Raw genomic sequence first — 21548 nt, 5'->3', positions numbered from 1 at the left:
TAATATAATTGTTTCATATTAATTCCTGTTTAATAATTTTCATATAATTTAACTATTAACATTTTATGTATTATTTAATTAATTTCAATTAAAAAAAGATTTAATAATTTTAGTTTAACACTAACACTGACCTGTTCCCATTTCAGGCCTGTACAGGCAGTATGTAAGAGTGCAAACATCAATATTCATGTTCATGGGCAATACATAAATAACTAAATCAATATTGATTTTTGAATGAGTGTCATGGGAAAAAAAAGCTCACCTCCCATGATTCCCATTTGCTTCCCATCAAGCGTCACCCAGAGTCTGACGTCTACAGTAAAACTGACGAATAACATACAGACAAATCTGAAACATTCTCAGCTCTCTTGCACGTAAATAGGTCACATAAATAACTTACAAAGAAACATGCTGATTGTATCACTTTAGAAGAGGTTTTTTTAGGAAAAGTTTGTGCCAATTCTCACATTCGAAACTTGTTCTTCAGTCTCATATAAAATTAGGTTTCAAAAGCTGGTTTTCACAGTAATGCCGATATGTGCATAAACGTTCCTCCCTTTATTTATTTTATGTCCTAATAGTATTAAAATTAAGCACATTTAATTACAATTAAGCACATTTATTATTACCATTATGCATTTCAAACACACACACACACACACACACATATATATAGTAAAAAGATACTGTAATACAAATAAAATAATTATATATTTGCATAAACTCAGCACAACAAATAATAATACAATAGATTGTTTTGCATTACAAATTTGCCTAATTGTTATTAATGTGTGAAAATGTTAAAAAGAATGATAATGATATGCCGCGTTTCCACCGAAATTACCCGGAACATTTGTACCAGGAACTTTTTTTCCCAGGAACTTTTTTCCCCCCAGACCTGTTGCTTTCTGCGTTTCCACCGCGGTGTAAAGTACCGGGTAGATTAGGCAAATAGACTGGTGACGTAGGTCTGCGCGCGTTTCTCAAAACAAAGTACCGCTGATTAAAAAAAAAAAAAAAAAGTACGCTGATTTTGGACGTGCATCCTCGGTAGTTGGTTCAGACTTTGTGCATTCGTCTCGGGAGTGTGATGTCCGCGACGACGCAAGTCCGGTAAATCTATAAACAGCAGCGTACTTGACAAGGGTCAAGGAACTCGACCGGAAGTTGAAGTCGGGTGGGGGCTGCCATCTTTTAGCAGAACTTCACTTGCGTTAGCATTCCCATTGACTCCCATTCATTTTGGCGTCACTTTGACAGCGAATAACTTTACATCTGAGGCGTTTAAAGACTCTGTTTGTCCATTATTTATTTCTAAAGATACACGACAATGTATAAAGGGCTCCATTACCTTCTATGTTACATTATGGCCCCGTATAAACAGTTTTTGTAAAAAATAGGCTAACGATTGCGTCATAACCACTCGACTCTCTGTCGCATTACTGTACAGACAGGAGGAGAAGCTCGCAGGCAATTAACTTAATATGGCGTACTGGCGTTACATTTTAAAATACTATACAAAATAATTAATCAGAATACTTACTCCTGCTCACTCACGCCAAAGAACTCCCCGCTCAAGCTCGCTGTCTCTGCAAGATTAACGATGGCAGTTTGCACGCACAGCTACTAGAAGATTTACATCTGTCAGACAGGCTGCTGACGTCATCAAGCTTCGTTTGAGTCTGCGCGTCAGAAACGGAAGTGCTCAAAAACGCTAAAAATGGGCTTCATTTGTCTCAATTGAGTTCCAATGGGGTCGCTGTGTCCATTTCTTTTACTGTCTATGGTACTTGATAACTTCAGTCTGCTCGTCATGGCTACTCCAATTTTCCTTACTGTATATTTACAATAAAACGAAATATGATATCAAATACCACTGCCTCCTTTCGTTTTCATTTAAGCATAATAACAACTGCAGAAATGTACTTAGTTCAGGGAAATGTGTATATGCATTACAATGAAACAAAATATTATATAAATTTGCCTTTTTTATTTTCATTTTAACATATAGATAAATTGAATACAGACCAAAGAAACCTGTTAGATTTACCCCGCAGCTGAATTATATGTTATGTTTAACCACTAAAGACACATCAGAGCCAGCGGCGCATATCAGAAGGTCTATCCCAGGAGAGGCTGCTTCTCGGCGGATACATGAGGACTGAGCTCCCGCTGATCGAGTGGAGCTCACCATCTACGAGATCGGCGAAACACATTTTTAAATAGGCGCTGTCTTTATAAATAAACAACAGATTTGAGTTTGAAACAACTACATTCTCGCCTGAAATACTTTTAAAATTACATTTCATGACACAATAACAGTAATATTTTGAAAATGTTGATCCGAATAAATGGTGGTTGAACTCAACCAATGCTGTGTGAACTCAACCAATCAGCATGTTTAGCGCCAAAGTCCCGCCCCCGAAAGTTCCGGAACTTTAAAAAAGTACCACCTCGCCAGCAGGGACTTTCTGGGGGGCATTTTTTTACCCGGAACTTTTATTTAGTTCCTGGTTCCTGCGGTGGAAACACACCAAGTACCGGACCAAGTCCCTAGTTCCTGGGTAAAGTTCCTGCGGTGGAAACGCGGCTTTACATGACACTGCAAAAAAAAAAAAAAAAAATTATATATATTATTTATATATATATATATACGAAAATATAGTACAAATAATAAAATATGAATATTATATATTTTGTTTTTGCATGACAAATTGTTATTAAAATAACATCAACATGCAACAATAATAATAATCATCGTAAAATATGTAAAAAAAATTAATAAACACGATTCTACAAAAAAAAAAAATCTAAAAATATCGACATAAACTTAGAAGAAAAAATATATATATAAATCATTATTATTATTTTTTTTTACATCTTTTACGTCTTTTTTGATCTCAGTTTATTTTTGATTCATGGGAAAGTGCTATTCATAAGCCCTTCCAGGCCTTTTCACTTTCCCTACAATTTGGTTCAGTTTTAAAATGTCTTTAAGCATTACGCTTGTATATTACGCGGGGGGATGAAAGAGCCGGTAATCTCTAAAAAATCTATGAACAAGCAAAAAGGTTACTGCCAGTTTCTCAGGAAGCAGCTCCTGTGGCCTGCAGGCTAGGCTGCATAAATAATCAGCACATTTTCTTCCCACGTTCAACTATTCTCCTAAATCACAGGTCTTTCTCTACACCTCATGTGAAAGGACAGCCACTAAGGTGTAACCTGCATGTTTAGTCCAGACTGCAAAGCTTTTACTGAGACATCAAACGGTAACAAATGGGCAATTGTGCCACATCAGAGAAGAAACGCAGGTGAGGAGGTCAACACTTCCCTAACATTTGTTCACTGTAGTCCTCTGGAGAAACTGTGTCTGTATCATGGGAAACTACACCTGGCCTCAGGCGGCTCTGTGTTTGTAAGGTGAAGTGGCACATGCATGTGTTTGTGTGGCTCTGTTCAGACACAGATCTTCCAGATGGACCTGTTGCCTCCACAGATGAGTCACAGACCCTCACAGACGAGCCCATGTCACCCTCAGGTGCTGGAGGCATGTCTGTCTGCAGCGCAGGACGGCCTTACATGAACATGACTAAAGTCTGCGCTGTTTTATTATGCTTGTCTTATAATTTCACCCGAGGTGATGTCATACCTCACAAGAATCTAAGACACCAACAAACTCTAGGATGGAAGAAAAAGAAATGCAGAAAAATCTCATATCTCTTAAACAAACAGGCAAAAAAAGTCATTTAAAATCAAATGAGAAAAATAAGAAATTATATTTTGCATACTTTTTTTTATAAGAATAAATGTGCCTGTTTTTAACAACAATAATAACAATAATAATAACAATAATAATGATGATGTTTAATTTGTGCCTCCCCAAAACTCACTTATGGAACACTTTACAATTGTGGTACAATAGACAAAAACTGTATTTATTTTAATGTATGTACTGCATGTATGTATTTTTACATTGTGAGGTTATTTGCATAATATTTAAGCACATTTAATCTCCAAATTCTCATTCTCTTTTTTGTAGTTTGCATTATTCTTATGATTATTATTCGCATTACATTCCCATTAGTGTGATAAATTATCACTGAAAAAATACGGTGATACAAACAAAATGATTTTTATTCTTCTATATAAACAAGTACAACAAATAAAATGTTTTTGCATTACAGGTGTGCATATTGTCATTTAAATTATTTTTTTATTTTCACAAGGTCTATCCAAATAAAGGCACTACAGAAAAAAATACTATAATAATTAAAAGAAATATTTGTATTGAAAAAATAAAACTTTGATTACGTTATTATAGGATTTATTTTCATTATTTTTTTTCATTATTATTTTCATTACAAGTGCAATCGTCATTTTAAAATGTCAAAATGCAAAAAAACGCTCCTAAAATATGTAAAAAAATATTTTCATTAGATCTATCCATAAACATGTGACTCACTCGATTACAGTTAAAAAAATGCAGTGCATTGCATATAGAATAAAAAAGTTACATTGATTTATGCTCATTTCCTAGTTCTATTTTATGCATTAGATTAACTAAATTCATAAAATGTAAAAAAAAACATGTAACATTTGTAAAGACACATAATGGTCAATTTTAAGCATTGCCATAAGCATAGACAATTGCAGTTACTTTTGTTCCCGTAAACATTATGTGTCTGCTGTAATGAGTTATTGTTGCAGGGCTGTAAGCTCTTCTCACAACACCTGGATGAGAAAAACATACCTGCAGGCCATAAACTATGCAAGTCCTGCATGGAGCCATATGTTATGACAGGCTCAGAGAGGGTTATTTTACTCAGAGACAATAAAAACAGCAGTAGTCTGCATGTCTCATGGATCTGAGCAGTCCAGCAAAGACAATAGTTGAACTCTAATGGATTCATGAAAGTGACATCCTGAGTTTCCACCAAAAATAACAGCTGTTTATTATTTGATCAATAAAACTGCGATAACAAACTTGAAATTAGCCAAAGCAGTCATACATAAAACTAATTGATTAAACTATTCTGTTTACCTTACTGTTTGAAGGAAATCTGGATTTAAGTAGAAAGGTGGTTGGGCCAGGTCAATAGAAGTGGTAAAATGCTATACATTTGCGAGCTTGAGCAGAGTGAGAATATAAACAAAACACGTTTTGTTTTCAGCTTGTAACTTAATGATGTTCGGTTCGTAAACGATTCGTTCTTTTGAACCGGTTTAATTGAATCGTCGAGTTCGCTTCATTAAAGTGAACACTGGATGAATCAATTCACCAAATTGAATCGGTTCGCGACTCGCGTCAGCATTGATTAATAAGTAACTAGGTTAAAAACTGGCAGAAAATCACTTTCGACAAGAAATAAACCAATAAGTTAATATCATAAACGCATTTTTCATCACATATATTTATGATAATTAAGTAGTAAAATTAACAGCGACGAGCCAAGGTCAAAACAAGCTATATATTTAAATTTTTTGTATTAATTATGGACCATTTTAGCAACTTTATGATGCTCAGTTGGTGAACGAATTGTACTTTTGAACCGATAATCTTTAATGAATCGTCTGAAATAGAGTCGCAATCAAACTTTTGGACGTTAATGACTGTCACCTCCCTTCACATATAGTTTGCTGATAACAAGTCATGCTGGAATGGGATTTTTCCACTCATTTTGGTGTTGTTTGTTATAGCTTGCACTGACACCAGCTGTTCACTATTGGCATTCGCAGGAAAACTCACTATGCCCCTTCAAACTCCTGTAATATTATTTAAACATATCCTAATAAAATCTCAAAACAATGTTTTTTTTTTTTTTTGCAACATACCTTTATTATATCATAAAATAAAACATAAAAGCAGGAAAAATTATCATTCAATGTGACATCTGACGACAGAGCAAACAAAAAGACAGAGACAACGACAGCAGACACAACACTTAGCCTACATCAGACTTCAGGACTTCAGACACAAAACAATGTGGAAGAAGATTATGAAACAGACACTGCATGAACGACACCAGACACATATTCTGTAAACTTCCACCCTTTAAATTAAAATAGTAAATTAAACATTTCCCAACTTTATCAATTGCATTTCTAAATAAAAAGTATTGTACATGATATACACATTATAAAATAGCAAAATCATTGATTCATCTGATTCATTCTACTTTTTTCTGGGTGAGATTGTTCCTCTGGGGTTTTCAGAACGCGTTTAATCTTAATGTTTACTGGGCTAATTATTATTGCACTTAATCATTAATTACTTATACCTGATGACATAAATCAATGAAAATAATAAATGTATTTATATCATTATGACATCATTCGCTTCTAGAGTATTCTTGGCTGGTTGCAGTGGATGGTCGCTATATATATATATATATATATATATATATATTGTATATATATATATATAGCATAGTTGCTAACCTGTTATATATATATATATATATATATATATATATATATATATATATATATATATATATATATATATTGCAATACAATTTCCCATTGCCAACCAACTAAGTTGCTCACAGGTTAGCAACTATGCTTTTGGGAAACGCACCCCTGATGGTTGCAAGGGTATTTCTAGGCATTATTACTAAAACTAACCTTCTTTCTAAGAAACTATTTTCACTTAACAACACTTGATTATTTTATTTTAGTGATTATTTATGACAAATATGCTCAGGTCAGAACTTTTTCCATCAAGCTATATAAACTTTATATCTATATATAAACACTTTATTCTCATGCTTCCCTGATTTTTTTAATAGTGTTATTTTTTTTTAAGAGAAGTGCAATTTTTTCTGCACCAAATGGAATTGCAATAAAGCAAATTTCAGTGTTTTATCAGTAAAAATACACACATCACCTTTACCGAACAGACGTTTCCCATAACCAGCGGTTTCCACATGAATGTCAACCAGTTCAAGCCCAGAGAGGCCACAGTGTCGGTCACAGTCGATGCTTTTAGACTGGTTTGGTGAAATCACCGCACAGCTGTGTGATACGGCTCATATGGAGAACTGTGGCCCATGTGGTCTGAACTGAGATCACCTGCTCTCTCTGTTGGCTAGTTACTCTTGGCCATGCTTCTGGTCTTCAGCTCAGCCAGTTTGCTGGTGACAAAGTTCCACTTGAAGGCCGGTGTGTCTTCACTCTCTTCTCCGAGCGTGGTGTATTTGGAGAAGCTGTTTCCCGTGCCGCTGTCGCCCGCCTCGGCCTCCTGCTCGACCTGGTTTTCTCCGTCTTCTGCTCTCGCCCCGCTCTCGTTGCCCACCTCCTCACCGCCGTCACCTCCTGCCTCCGCTTGCCTCATCGCAGCAGCTTGATGCCACTTAGTGGCAAAGTTATCCCAGAATCCAGTGCTGCGCTTGTTGGGTCGAGCAGGCTCTTCTGGCTTCACTGCCAGTGGACTGGAAAGACGATAAAGGCAACTTGGGATTCAATATATTTTGATCTATGAAATATTTTTGCAAGAAATATGTTCAGCACTGTTCAAAAAATAGTGGTTGGTATATATATACACACAGTAAATACATTTACAATGCTACAAAAGGTTTCTATTTCAAATAAAGACTATTCTTTTTAACTTTTTATTCGTCAAAGAATCCTGATCAAATCAAATATACAACAGATTCCACAAAAGCTTTCAGCAGCACAACTGTTTTCAACATTGATAATAATCAGAAGTGTTTTTTTGAGCAGCAAATCAGCATATTAGAATGATTTCTGAAGATCATGTGACACTGAAGACTGGAGGAGTGATGCTGAGAATTGTATAATTTATTCAAAGAGAAAACATATATTTCAAATTGTAATGATATTTTCCAATATTTGCTGCATTTTTTATCGAATATATGCAGGACAGACTTCAATCAAAAACATTAAAGTATCTTACAAACCCCGAACATTACAACAATAATTTAAATCTTAAAAATGTACATATATTATGGTAATGATGGACCATTTTCCGCTCTTAAAAGTGTGACATGGTGCATATATTTTCTTCTTCTGTAAGGAGTTGTAGTATAGAACAATCTGTGACTAAAACATTTGGTCAACATGCTTTTCCAATAGAAAAATGAGCTAAATGCATCCCAACACTCACTGATCAGCTGCCGGCTGGTTGTCTGCCTCCAGAAGCTGGTGTTCATCCTCCTTGGTGAATAGAGACGAAACACTTTTCCAACCTTTAGCTCCAGCTCCCTGCATCTGAGCAATGAACACAATGACTCAAACCAACAAACATCAGGTTGCCTAAATGTTAAACTGACTTGAAAATTCAAGAAGTTTCAGAAGTGGCCTTTTTTTTTCTCTTTACAAAGCTAACAGAAACTACATTTCATTTAATGAAATAATTATGAATGATATTTATTTTCCAGGTTTACTCTCTTGGCCAGCTGTGTCATTGCATTGGGTCCTTCTTCAGACTGGATAGGCATAATATCTTCAGCAGCATCAGTGACCTTCACAGACAAACAGAAAGTTATAATGATGAGTGCAAAAAATAAATAGTAGATAAAGTTAGTTACAGAAGGAGAAATTAGATTACAATAGATGTACACTGAAATACACAAAAGAAAAAAAAAGTTCTGAAACTTAATCTAACACACATTGATTTGTAAAAAAAAAAAAAAAAAAAAAAACAGGGAAAAAATACATTCTTTAAGACATTAGATGCAAGTTTGAGCTCTTTTTGTAGATAAAACTAGCTTACGTGCGTAAATTAATGTGATGAAAATTAATATTTTGTCTCCCTCATGTGGTTTGTAGCGAAACTACATCAAGGTAATTTTAAGGCGAGAGTGAATAGTTTCAAATATTTTCAAATAATACTATTATCAGAGCAGCACCTTAGGGCTATTTCATTTCTGATAGGAATGAAAATGTGGCTGTGATGGGCTGAAGTATACATGCATACAGTGAATTGTTGGCCTACTGGCTATTCGGTTGATGAAACGGCTTTCTGGATAAAACTGTAACTAAACAAGAACTGTACAAAACAATTTTGAAGTGCCAATGAAAAAACTGTTTTCAACTAAAAACGGAAAACATGTAATCATGTATTTTTGATGCATAAATTACTGAAAGAAACGGGGGAAAGCACGCATGCAGAGTTTATCTTGAGGAAGCTGTTGGCATTGCTGTGTTGTAGCAGTTGTAGAAGTTCACTGGTAAGTGAAAGGTCACACAGAATCTGCCGACAAGCCCAACACACCCTAGTGTATGCTCTCCGTCTCAAATCAATCGCTGGAATGCCATCCTATTCCTATCACCCCAGTAGATCCAGTTACAGGCCTTTGAAAAGTAGGTCAAGGTTTCCCTTGATCATACACCGGCGGCGCCATGGGGGGTCTTGGGGGGTCTCAAGACCCTGCCAAAAAATGCCTTGACCCCCCATTTGACCCCCCAGCCTCTTCCTGATTAAAAAATATATATATTCGGGATAAAGATCCAAAAATGTTTCTCTTCAAACTACGCAGAACAATAATAAATAATAATTATTTCGACATTTATTCATACACTGAACCGAGAACCGTTTCTGTCGGACGTGTCCGATTCGAGAACCGATGAGCTGATGATAACTGCGCATGCGTGATTCAGTGTGAAGCAGTCTGACACAGAGCGCATCTGAACCGAACTGATTCTTTTGGTGATTGATTCTGAACTGATTCTGTGCTAATGTTATAAGCGCGGGTAAACCAAAGGCTTGAATGAAGGGCAATCATCGCCAATGACGGCATTACATTGAGCGCAAAAGAACCGGTGAACCATTTTTTTTCTCAACTGGCTTATTTGATCGAATTGTCCGAAAGAACCGGTTCACTTGAGCACCTGCTCCTTTGCCCCTTAAGTGCCCTTTTGTCAAAGCAAAATTTCCTCGCATTTTTTTTTGTAATACATAAACTTTTGTGAATGCCTGCCCATGCCCAATCATAATATTAGTACAATTTATTAATAATAATTTAGCCGTAAATAAAATGACCAACATGATGACAGTTCACCTGACAACGACCTTATCCAACCGGGAAGATTCCTCATGCTGCACGCGCATTTTTTAATTGCTAGAGGATATTTTCAACATCGTGGCAGCTGGTAAGTGGTGTTTCATTCTCAGCGAAGTGATTTTGATGTTAATTTACTTATTATTATTTTACAAGAACGATGTGATGTGAGAACATGCAGATATGTTGTTTATATTGCTGTGTGTAGCCTGTAGTGTAGAAGTAACACTAGCGTGCTGTTTGAGGGAGAAAAGTTTCACAGGCATCGTGGGGTCCGGTGTTTTTTATGTCTTTTGAATAAACGTTTATTATATTACAGTACTTATTAATTTTTAACACGTGAAAATAATTATCACAACATTGGTAAGGCTTATTCAGATCTTCTCATTCTCTGAATTATCATTATAAAAATAAAAACAATTCAGAAATGAATTAAAATATAATTATAGTTTAAATGTGATGCAAATATTTTTTCTACAATAGCAACAGTGTTTAAAACAGCAAGACCACTTTAGCCTGTAAACTCAATAATGGCTATCTGGAAATAAATGTAAAAATATCAATGTCAATATATGAATAATATACCTGACATCAAAGTGCAGTGTGAAGGATACGAATAACAAATGTAGCCTGTCATTTGTTTACATTGCAATGGTGTTTTTGTTGTTGAGTAGCAGTAATAAGCAGTTATTAGCCATGTCCACTGTATTTTTGTTGGTTTTCATGAGACCCCCCTTGAAAAGACCAGGACCCCCCATTGCCCCCCCAATCAAAATTGTCTGGAGCCGCCACTGTGATCATATACATGAAAGAATACTTAAAATATGTGAATGCACCCTGACACTCACAACTGCATTCATTAGGTTTTCCAAAACAGATGCTCTAGCCAATTAACATACATTAACAGGAACAGAAGAAAAAGCGTCCCTCAGTCAAAAAGTTTGAACTTTAAAGGTTCAGATGAGAAGTTTTTCCCACTGACATGGCACTCAGTGCACTTAAAGTCTTTGATTCAAACATTTTGTGATATTATTTCTGCGTTTTTGCCATCAAAAAACCTTTTTTTTGTTCCCAAAATAACAATTCTTCGAATATAAAGAACCTTTTCTGCATTCAAATGATTCAATTGTATCCTGTGTAAGGGTTTGCCATTGTACAATAGTTGAAATGTTGTTCTTCCTCATTTGAATGATTGGAGTTGGCAAAAAAGAAAAACACACAAATATAGGCCTAAATATAATATTTATGCATGTGAAAATATCCATCTATTAATAAACTGCATGTGTTTAAATACACAATAAACAGGCTTCTATATTTATCAACAATAAATCCAGTTAGTTTCAATCTCATACGTTAATTAACTAACTTTAAATAACTATATATTGTGTGTTCCACATCTATTTTTAACAATATTCATACTTTCAAACTTTTTTTCACTTTTTTTAAATGCAATTTTCATTGAATTAGTTTTTTTTTTTCTTTCTACTCAGCAGATTTATGCAGATTTTATTTTTTTTATACAAGTATTTAATTAAAACCAAGCGGATGCATATAGTTTACGCTGAGATATCTTACCTGTTTCTGTCAAATATGCATCACAATTAGTTTATGTTAAAACTCTGTAATTCAAATGCATGGAAATGTTGCATGCAAACGAATCAGATAAATCTTAAATGAAGGCCTCAAATGATGTTCACTCATATCTGCCCATGTAGCCTGTTTAATGTTGTCCTCAGGTTCGGTGGATTTACCTCTTCCACCGTGTCTTCCTCCATCTCCGGGTTGAGGGTCTTCATCACCTTACTCTTATAGACTTTCCACAGGGGATTCATGACGCACGACTTCAAAAGATCCTCAGATGTGTGCAAAAATTCATAAAACAGTCCAAGGTACCTCTATGCCACCATCAACAGACTCCCAGCCTTAGTTTAGATCTCAGTCTTTAACTATACTCTTGTTCCATCAGTTAGAGACAGTCAGTTTTCAGTGCAAAATGAAAAGCAGCTTTTCCTCATTGTCTTTATGCGACACTTTATATGAAATAAAAAACTTGGGCTGCTAGTGGAGTCCTTGAATTGAGTGTGAAGTAGATGAAAGAGGCTGTTTCAGCAGTGACACACACACACATACACACACACACACACACTGTGATACAGCTAAAAAGCCCAGCATCGGTTACCTGGAAACAGGTGTTGGTTTCCTCCTGAATATTTCAAGCAGCTCTGCTATTAGTTGAGCTTCATTGTTGGCTGCTTTAAGAAGAGCAGGCCGTGTAACTTTAACCCCACAGAATCAACATCTACAGACGCCATGTTTCAGTCATCAATAATGTCAGATCTGCATAGTGACAATGTGCTATTTATGATATTATTATTTAAAGTATTCAATAAATGTTTTCTAAGAACACCAAAACAGATGTGTGGTTTTGAACATGCCTGTGTTTTTATTTAAATGATAAATTTATTTCATTAATTGAAATTAAATTAAATTCAAGTTTATCTGTATGTATAGTGCTTTTTACGATACAAATCTAACAAACCAACTTTTACGGAAAATTATGTTTCTTGCATATTTAGTATCAGAGATGAAATAGAATGAAATATAAACATTTGATAAAAAACTGGAAAAACTGTCAACTAAATGTTCCGAATATTTTAAGCTGAAATTCTTAAATGTATTTAAAAGCACTGAATTACAAAAATAAAAATGAAATAAAGCTAAATAGAATTAGTAAAATATTTGTAGCTGATTAAAATTACAAAAGCATGCACATAACAGAAAATTAAAACAGAAAATATAAAAAATATAAAATATTGATAAATCCAATGTAAGCAATATTTAAATAACTGATTGTCAATAGTAATCCCTTTAAAAATCTTTGTTACTGTAATATATTTTCTTAATTTTAGTCATCATGAAATAAAGGAAGAATAACAAATGATATTAAAATATTAAACAATTTAAATAAAATACCATGAATATCATTGTTTTTATTTTAATTTACAGTCATTTAAAAAAATCCTGAAGGTATTAAAATCCTTTATGCTATCTATCTATCTATCTATCTATCTATCTATCTATCTATCTATCTATCTATCTATCTATCTATCTATCTATCTATCTATCTATCTATCTATCTATCTATCTATCTATCTGTCTGTCTGTCTGTCTGTCTGTCTGTCTGTCTGTCTGTCTGTCTGTCATTATATTAAAAAAAAAATAACTGGCCACAGATCAGTACACAAACATTTGAGAAAGTCTAAAATGATTACAGTAACAGCAGCAGTGTTTAAAGTTGACTCTCCACCTCTGTGTGTTTTCTCTGACCTGTGCTTCATAACAGAGGCCTGTGCATGTCAGTCATAGACTCCAGCTAATCGAATGATAATGTTTCTTGTGTAATTTCACCTGACACATTAGTTTCCTGCAGCTTGTTTCTTCTCGTTAACCTGATCTGAAGTTGCCAGTGCAATATATGGAGACAGACGTTATTAAAGATGTATGAGGTGTCACGTATACCTTTGGTACATCTGTGGTGGTTGCTGATATCTATATACTGGAGGATGATTAAGAGCTTTTCAGTTTACTATTAATAGATAGCCTTTATATTTATTAACGTGAAGATAGGGCTGTATTTGAACCTGGATCTCAAGTCTCAGACCATTACCAATGCCATAATGTGACTTTCATCATTGCTTTCTTTAAATGCAAGCCAGAATCTTTAAAGGGACACTAAGTAGGAATTACTCCCATCTAGTGGTGAAATTGTATTTTGCATTCAAACTAATTTTGCTCTCCAGCGCCTCGCTTTTTCAAATGCGCGTTGCATCTAAGGTAGGCGATATGTACCAAAAAGCTTTGACAGGATGTCTTCTAATAGCACTTCGTCGAGTTTTCCTTCAGGTGAACAGGTGTATTATTTCAAACAAACTGCAACATGACAACTAACAAACGAATGTTACAGTATGAATTACTGACTGTGGAAAACATGAAATATTGTAATTAGTAGTTATGTCTTCTTTATTCGTTATATTTTCTGAATAATGTGCATTGTTAGATATAAAAAAAATATTATAATATAGATTGTAACACTGACTTACCTGTCGAGAAGAAAACTGGCCACTTCAGCGTCTCTTTTGAAATCTTTATCAAGCATTAGCTCTTTCCACCTAGAAAAAGTTTCCCCGACATTAACTCTTGTTTTCTGTAATCTACGGTCACGTTTCCTTTTACGTTCTATTTTTGACTCTTTTGGCGACGATGTTTTCTTCTCCTGTGGCGCGGCATATGTATGGTCCATAATAAGAATGCAATCCAGACTTTTAAACTTGCCGGTGCAGTTTCAAGCGCCTCTCACTGCTCTGCACCTGCGTTTCTGGCTCTGACCGAAAACGCGCTGTGGAAACGCGTTGGCTTAGTACTTTTTGTCCCTCTCTGATATTATAGTTTTGCAAGATGGCGGAACTACATGGAAGCCTCCGTCGACCTACCCGTCCCATGTATATAAAGATAATAAATTCTTCATTTACGAGGATTAGTTTAAACATTGGCATAGGTATTTGTACACCATTGAGGGCATATTTATGAATAAAAATATTGATTTTAGATAATAAAATACCTAAAAAGTTACTTATTGTCCCTTTAAGGTTTGAAACCAGTAGGTTGTAACTTTTAGGCAGCATGAGTTAGAAACAGTGAATTTTAGAAAGGCGCACATGGAAGATCTCTTAGCGCTCTTGATGTGCTGCATTGAGTTTCACTGGTTTCCATTATTCAGAGGGCTCTGGTTCAGCTATTCATGCCTGGGAACCAAATCCTCCTCCTGTCGCCACCAGATCAACCAATCAGAACAACAGCCCAGAAATGACTACAGGCTGGTGAACATATGAGAATCAAATGATCGGCACACCAGCTTACATTTGCTTGTTGGTACAAACCAGTTTGACTACTTTAAATCAATAGTTCACCCAAAAATGAACATTTGGTGAAAAGTAACTCACCCTCAGGCCATCCAAGATCTAGATCAGTTTGTTTCCTCACAAATAAACCCTCTGCAGTGAATGGGTGCCATCAGAATGCGAGATCAAAAAATCCACATGAAATACACAACCTAAAATCTGTATGTTTGTACAAACAAATGCATAATTACAAGGTATTTAACTTCAAACGGGTGATTCTGGCTAAAATATGACTTCCTAATCCATAATAACGCTTCCTCCATTGAAAATGAGCGTGGGTTGTTTGCAGTATTGTACAATTGTGAAAAATCCTCTAACATACAATGAAGTCATTTTTTTAATTTCCCAACTGGGGTGTTTGGAAGTTAATGTCATTGCCGTACAGTTTACAGACGGGGTCTTAGAAACATGGCATGAGTTTACAAAAACATCTTACTGACAGGATTGAGCATGACTTATAAGCAGAAACAACATGTTTAAAGCTCCACATATATCAAAAGAATTACATCTGACAGCCCTGACATCATATTAAGCCCTTTTATATCGTCTTCTAAAACTTTCCAATCTGTTATGCCCTATTATCTGTTATTATATATATTTTTCACTTTACAGTAAATATAATTTGAGGTAAATTTACTTTAATGCAAAAAATCCTAATGGTCCTAAAATATATATTTTCTTTATGATTTCTTTTACTGTATATTTCCTACAATTATGAAACATATTTGGAATCATATCGCACAGATAAACCATTTTAAATATTGTTTACAAAAATATATTTTTTTAAACAGACTACTTGCTGTGTGTGGTGATTATTTATTTTTTATAATGGGGATTTTAAAAGTTTCTCTAATTAGTCCAGTCCTCATCAGATCATTATTGTACACAATGATTATTACATAATTTTCTCCCTTGCATTTAAGATGGTTTTTATTTACCAGGGTTGATTTTTATTCAAGACAATTTACATTTTTTTATATGTAAGTCTTTTACCCTGCCTTTCATATTAGTTTTTTTTTATTTATTTATTTTTATTATTAAAATTGCCCTTTATCTATCGATTTTCTGGTTTTATTCTCATCCTGAACGTCTTTGCTAGACCAAATATTATTGCATCTATAAAGGCAAACACATTTTTGAAAACGATTTGTCAGTTTTTACACAAATTCAATCATTTACACCAATATTTTGCCCCTAATACTGTTGTGTTTGTATACTTCAATTATCGGTGAAAAGCTTCATATGTGATCAAGGTAAATATGACTTGTGTTCAGAATCTTTAATTGTGCATCATTTCTAATCATTATACCAAAAGTGTAAAAATAGTCTGTTTTTTGTTATCTATGCAGAAAAAAAGAGCCAGTCAGATAAAATGAACACAACACTGGCTGTAACAGTGAGGTTGAGCTATAGGCAATATCTGAAAGACAGTTATGTAGGGTAAAGCATAAAACATCACACAAATGGTTGGTTTTGTCAGTGTCAGATGTGTATACATTTATGAATAACAGGAACAAGAATTTAATTACAGGGTTTGTAGTTTCAGTCTTCTATGAGGGCTGGATTTACAGTAGATTAAAGCCTGGGCAGGTTTGGTGATGCATCGTTTATTTGAAAGACGCCCAAAAACAGACAATTCATTCACCTCAGACAGAAGGGAAAACTGCTAATTATTCTAGTTACAGCTTTTGTTGAACGCTGTTCGTTTTAGGTACTTTTATGCCTGTCATTTAATAGAACAACCAGATTTGAGATATTTGTGTGCAGCGATGAAGAAGATTTTACTGTTATTTAAACTATTGCTGTTTCTCACTGAGCTTGTGAAAATGGAGCAGTTGTCTGCAGCAAACACACAGTTCTGTCTAAACCTGTTCAAGAAGATCAGTGAAGGAGACGCATCAGGAAATGTGTTCTACTCTCCGATCAGCATCTCCTCAGCTCTGGCCATGGTGTCGCTCGGAGCAAAAGGAAACACAGCGGCGCAGATGTTTAAGGTGAACACACATTTATGCATTTTTTATGGCCAGTTGTTTTTCCTTTAATCTAAATGGCAGAAGTGATTTTTTTTCGTTCTAATTCTGTATTCATTCAAATGGAATTCATGAATTTGAATTAAAAGCTATTCTTAATTTCATGGAATGCTGCCACATTCTTTACTCTGAGGATAATAATGTGGGATTTTTCCTGTGATAATGAGCTTTGTGTTTGTACAAACAAAACTGTTGTGGTCTCATGTTGCAGTTTCATTGAAAGGGCAGGACACGGAAAAACATGGTCACTCCTGGGTTTCAGATATGACTAAATGCTCAGTCAGTCAGTGTCTTTTCAGTTAAATAAATAACAGTATAGTACTAACGTGTGTGGAGTAAATCAGTATGGTGTTTGAATCACTATTTTATGCAATGCATTCACAATAGATTAAATTTATCAGTATAGCGAGGTTGCCTATTTTAATTCTACAAAAAAAAAATGCTGTGTAGGTTTTGGGTTTTACCAACCCTGCCAAGCCTGATGCTGTGACTCCAGCATCTCATCAAGCCCAGAAGCCATCAATGACACAACAAACCCAGAAGTCTGAGCTACCTCCTGAACTCAAGGTTTAGTATGAGTATTTTCATGAATCACTAACCTCATGACTTTATGATTTAATGACAGCCGGATTTGCCAAATTGGTGCATGTCGATTTTAGGCTCATCTAGTTAAACTTGATATTACTGATGCAAACAGAAATCTCCGCCTGAGCCGGGTCCTGGACAAAAGACTGAGGACCAAATTCATTCCAGTTTCAACAAGCTCATGAGTGAAGTGAAGAAACCAGGATCCCCGTATGTGTTGAGTCTCGCCAACCGTCTCTACGGAGAGCAATCATACCAGTTTGTGGAGGTAAGACTCAAAGCAAGTAATACAATGATCTGGAAATGCTTCCAACACTAATTTAATTTGCACGCCAATCGATTTGCTATGTTAACAGAAATTCCTTAATGATGCAAAAAGATACTATGAAGCTGGACTGGAGGAGGTGGACTTCAAGAAGAAACCAGACGCTACACGTGTCGACATCAACAAATGGGTGGAGAGAAACACTCAAGGTGAAGACCAGCAATTATTATTTTAGTCTTAGCTATTTCATGTATTTTGCAGCACTATAGATACAGCAGAAATGGCAGTGTTTGGCTACATGGGCTCTTGAATTGAGCTATATAGTTATTTAAAAAAAGATTGAAAGAACGAACCAACCAGTCCAGTTCAAACCAATGCTCAAAGTTGAAAATACACAATTGTATTTTAGGGAAGATCAAGGACTTGCTTCCACAGGGATCCATCGATGCGATGACGAGACTGGTCTTGGTGAACGCCATCTACTTCAAGGGGAACTGGGAGAAGAAATTCCCAAAACAAGCCACCAGAGATGGAAAGTTCAAGATGAACAAGGTGAGATTTCGTGTTCTTATTTTCTTTTTGAAATACAGTAGTTTAAGTTGCTCATGCAGTAAGTCATGAAATCAGAGGAGTTGTGATGTGTCTCCATGAATGCTTTGCAGAATCGAACTAAACCAGTGAAGATGATGAATCAGAACAAAATGTTTCCTCTGGCCTTCATCCCAGAGATGGACAGTCAGGTTCTGGAGCTGCCGTATGTTGGGAAGAATCTCAGTATGTTGATCATCCTTCCTAACGAGATTCAAGATGAAACCACTGGCCTTCAGAAGGTGAGACAGCACAGGTTCTGCTCCAAAAAATGAAGGTTCCAAAAGGGGGTTTTCGCTGCGAAGCCATAGAAGAACCAGCTTGGGTTCCCCAAAGAACATTTCCTTTCTTTCTCAGTGTGAACAACGTTTTAATAATCTAAAGAATCTTTTGTGGAATGAAATGGTTCTATGCATGTTCACAAACCATCAATGCAAATAACCAGAGTGAAAGTGGTTTGTTGTTCCAGTATACAGTATGTTAACAGCAAATACATGTGCAGAGTTCTTAGTACTCATGTGGTTTAAAAAAAATATTCATACCATTTGTATGTCTTATCCAGCTTGAAAAGGCACTGAGCTATGAGAAGCTCATGGAGTGGACCAAACCCAGCAAGATGCGTCAACAAGAAGTTGAAGTATCTCTGCCCAGATTCAAGATAGAGGAAACGTATGACATGAAGAGTCTTCTGATCAGTATGGGAATGGAGGATGTTTTTGACGGGAAGAAAGTGAATCTTTCAGGCATGTCACCCAACAATGATCTGGTGGTTTCGAAGGTGATTCATAAAGCCTTTGTTGAAGTGAACGAGGAAGGAACCGAAGCAGCTGCAGCCACCGGTGTTGTCGTCGCCAATCGTTCATTTGCATCGGTGTTTATTGCAGACCATCCATTCCTTTTCTTCATCCGTCATAATCCCTCCAACAGCATTCTGTTTTACGGACGCTTCTGTTCTCCTTGAAGATGGCAATAATGGAGTGACAATTCCTATTGTATGTGTTCCTCTGATAAATAAAGTCTATTAAATCATTGAAAATAATGAATTAGTAATGTCTGTATGCATTAACTTCACAGCACTAACTTTTACGACAACCAAACAGGCAACAGAATTTAAAACAAATAGGAGATAGATTGGAGCTAAAGGAGATAAATTGCACAGGTGTGCCTTATGCCTTTTGTGTAGATCTTTGAGTTCATCTAATGAAAAAAGGAGGAAAAAACAAAAGTATTGTGTTTCGAATTTTGTTCAGTGTATATCTAAGTTATTGTCATTAATGGTAACAGAGCCCCCTTCTGGTGAACAGATTCATACATATATGCAAAAACTTAGGTTTCATGTCTGTTGCGGAAACTTTGAAAGAAAAATAAATAACTAGAAGTCTCCAGGAAATAATTACTCTAATGGCCACTGCATAAGATTTGATCTCAGTTCACTAGCATAATTATATAAAGTGCATAATTATTAGGCTGTATTTATATTACATAATATAATTATATCACATTTATCCACAACACATGAACTGTTTTACGCAATCAAACATCTGACAAGCCTACACAGTAAAAACTACACAGATCACAATTACTACATGAAGTGTTAATAAGTGTAACTGTAACTAAACTAAAGCTATAATCGGGCCTTAAAAGTTAGGCCCGACAAGTTCTGATTGACAGCTTTTTAAAAAGCCTGAACCCATCTACAGACTGACATTACTCAAATGTGCGCACGCACTCAGCTCTTTTGCTAACTTAGGCTATAGGCCATTGCAAGTTGGAACAAATAAATAAAATTAGTCCCCTTTAACATTGTAACATCTCCGATCCTTAGCTTTACCAATCCTCCCACACACTTCGGGACTCCAGTACCTAATGTTTCAATGGACCAAATTAATTCCAGCTTTAACCAGCTCGTGAGTGAACTAAAAAAAGTGAACTACAGTGTCAAAGAGGCAGGTGTGGCTTGCAAGCCACTGGTTCCCAAATGCTGAGCTAATCCGTTATTGGGATGCACAGACACCAGGATGATAAATTGCGAATGATACAGTTTAGATTTATCATTCTTTCATTTGACTTCTATGACAGTAGTGAAATGAAGAATGAATCATTCGGTGTATGCTTGGTGGTGTTAAGTGGATAATTATAACAATATCTAATAGAAACATGAATTTATATTTTAGGCTGGACTTTGATGATTAGATTAGGGCGAGGCTTAATTTTTTTTAGAAAGACACCCATAACTACTGATTCATTGGCCTCAGTCACACTAGTAAACTTCACCATTTCTACTGATTATTCCAGGTAATGCTTTTGCTGAACTCTGTTTGTTAGAGGTAATTTATATGCAGTTAAGATGGTCTCCCGCTTGACAGGGCTCTTGAGTTCAGCTAACCAATAGAAGTTCTAAGAACATTTTGCTAACATCTAAACACTTTAAAAAACAAGTTAAGGGAACATTCCATTTTATCATTTTGCAAACATCTCAGAACATTTTGAAACACTTAGTAACATTTTAAAAATATTAGACGAATGTCCATTTATGAACGAAAAATAGATACATTTTTATGGTAAAGTTTTGAAAACATTACTAAACACCATATAACTTTCAACAAATGTTCTATTAATATTTGTTCATAGCATTGAGAGAACCTTGCCAGAACATGCCTAGAACATTCACTGTTAGAGCTTTAGAGTTTAAAGTTTTTAAATACTTTTAGTGAATTTGTTAGTAGGATTACATTAAGCAACATTTTTGACAATTGAGTTTACATTTCTGTTAGAACCAATGAACCAATGACCAATGCCTAAAGTGGCAAAAGTGTCTCACAAATGTATAACTCTCTTTTAAAAACACTGTGTAAACCCATATCAGTTGAGGTAGTGTGAGAAAAGGATTTAGAACAGGCTGGACTTCATCCTGATTGGCTTATGGTATGGTCAAATATGAGTGAAACATCTCGGAATTGGAGTCACCAACTTATTCATTTTAAAACTATCCATAGAGCTTATGTTATTATAAAAGTCTGTTGCTGATACAATGTTTCGGGAATGTTCTGTAATCAGTCATTTTTGGACGCAAGTTTGTCGGGACTTAGAAGAACTGATT

At 35.4% G+C, this 21548-nt stretch overlaps 2 protein-coding genes across 10 annotated transcripts in view; one reads left to right on the top strand and one right to left on the bottom strand.

Moving 5' to 3' along the window:
- Window positions 1–6580: 6580 nt before the first annotated feature.
- On the bottom strand, window positions 6581–8461 carry LOC127975425 (uncharacterized protein C1orf232-like). Its single transcript, XM_052579471.1, has 2 exons — window positions 8126–8461; window positions 6581–7430 (listed from the first exon to the last, which is right to left on the bottom strand). Exons 1-2 carry the CDS (start codon window positions 8227–8229, stop codon window positions 7088–7090), a joined length of 447 nt encoding a protein of 148 aa, XP_052435431.1. The 5' UTR covers window positions 8230–8461; the 3' UTR covers window positions 6581–7087.
- Window positions 8462–16561: 8100 nt separating this feature from the next.
- LOC127975000 (leukocyte elastase inhibitor) overlaps window positions 16562–21548 on the top strand; it is a 46721-nt gene continuing 41734 nt past the window's right edge. For 2 of the 9 annotated variants that reach the window (XM_052578697.1, XM_052578692.1), the window contains exon 1: window positions 16789–16974. In XM_052578697.1, coding sequence (XP_052434657.1) covers window positions 16807–16974 — 168 coding nt within the window. In that variant the 5' untranslated portion in view covers window positions 16789–16806. Of the gene's footprint in view, window positions 16975–17460; window positions 17578–17707; window positions 17864–17951; window positions 18070–18269; window positions 18413–18522; window positions 18691–19010; window positions 19411–21548 lie in introns of those variants that run through there. The other 7 variants (XM_052578701.1, XM_052578698.1, XM_052578691.1 and 4 more) reach the window with 7 other exon arrangements.

The sequence above is a fragment of the Carassius gibelio genome, chromosome B16 (genome assembly GCF_023724105.1).
Source record: "Carassius gibelio isolate Cgi1373 ecotype wild population from Czech Republic chromosome B16, carGib1.2-hapl.c, whole genome shotgun sequence".
Classification (NCBI taxonomy): Eukaryota; Metazoa; Chordata; class Actinopteri; order Cypriniformes; family Cyprinidae; genus Carassius; species Carassius gibelio.
The sequence above is the reverse complement of the archived record's forward strand: the minus strand, read 5'-3'. Positions and strand labels throughout refer to the sequence as shown.

Excerpts from the sequence above, each read along its gene's own strand:
- LOC127975425 (XM_052579471.1), bottom strand. The coding sequence starts at position 8,229 with ATGCAGGGAGCTGGAGCTAAAGGTTGGAAAAGTGTTTCGTCTCTATTC. Across the intron at positions 7,431-8,125 it reads AACCAGCCGGCAGCTGATCA|TCCACTGGCAGTGAAGCCAG; the intron begins GTGAGTGTTGGG and ends TCGTCTTTCCAG.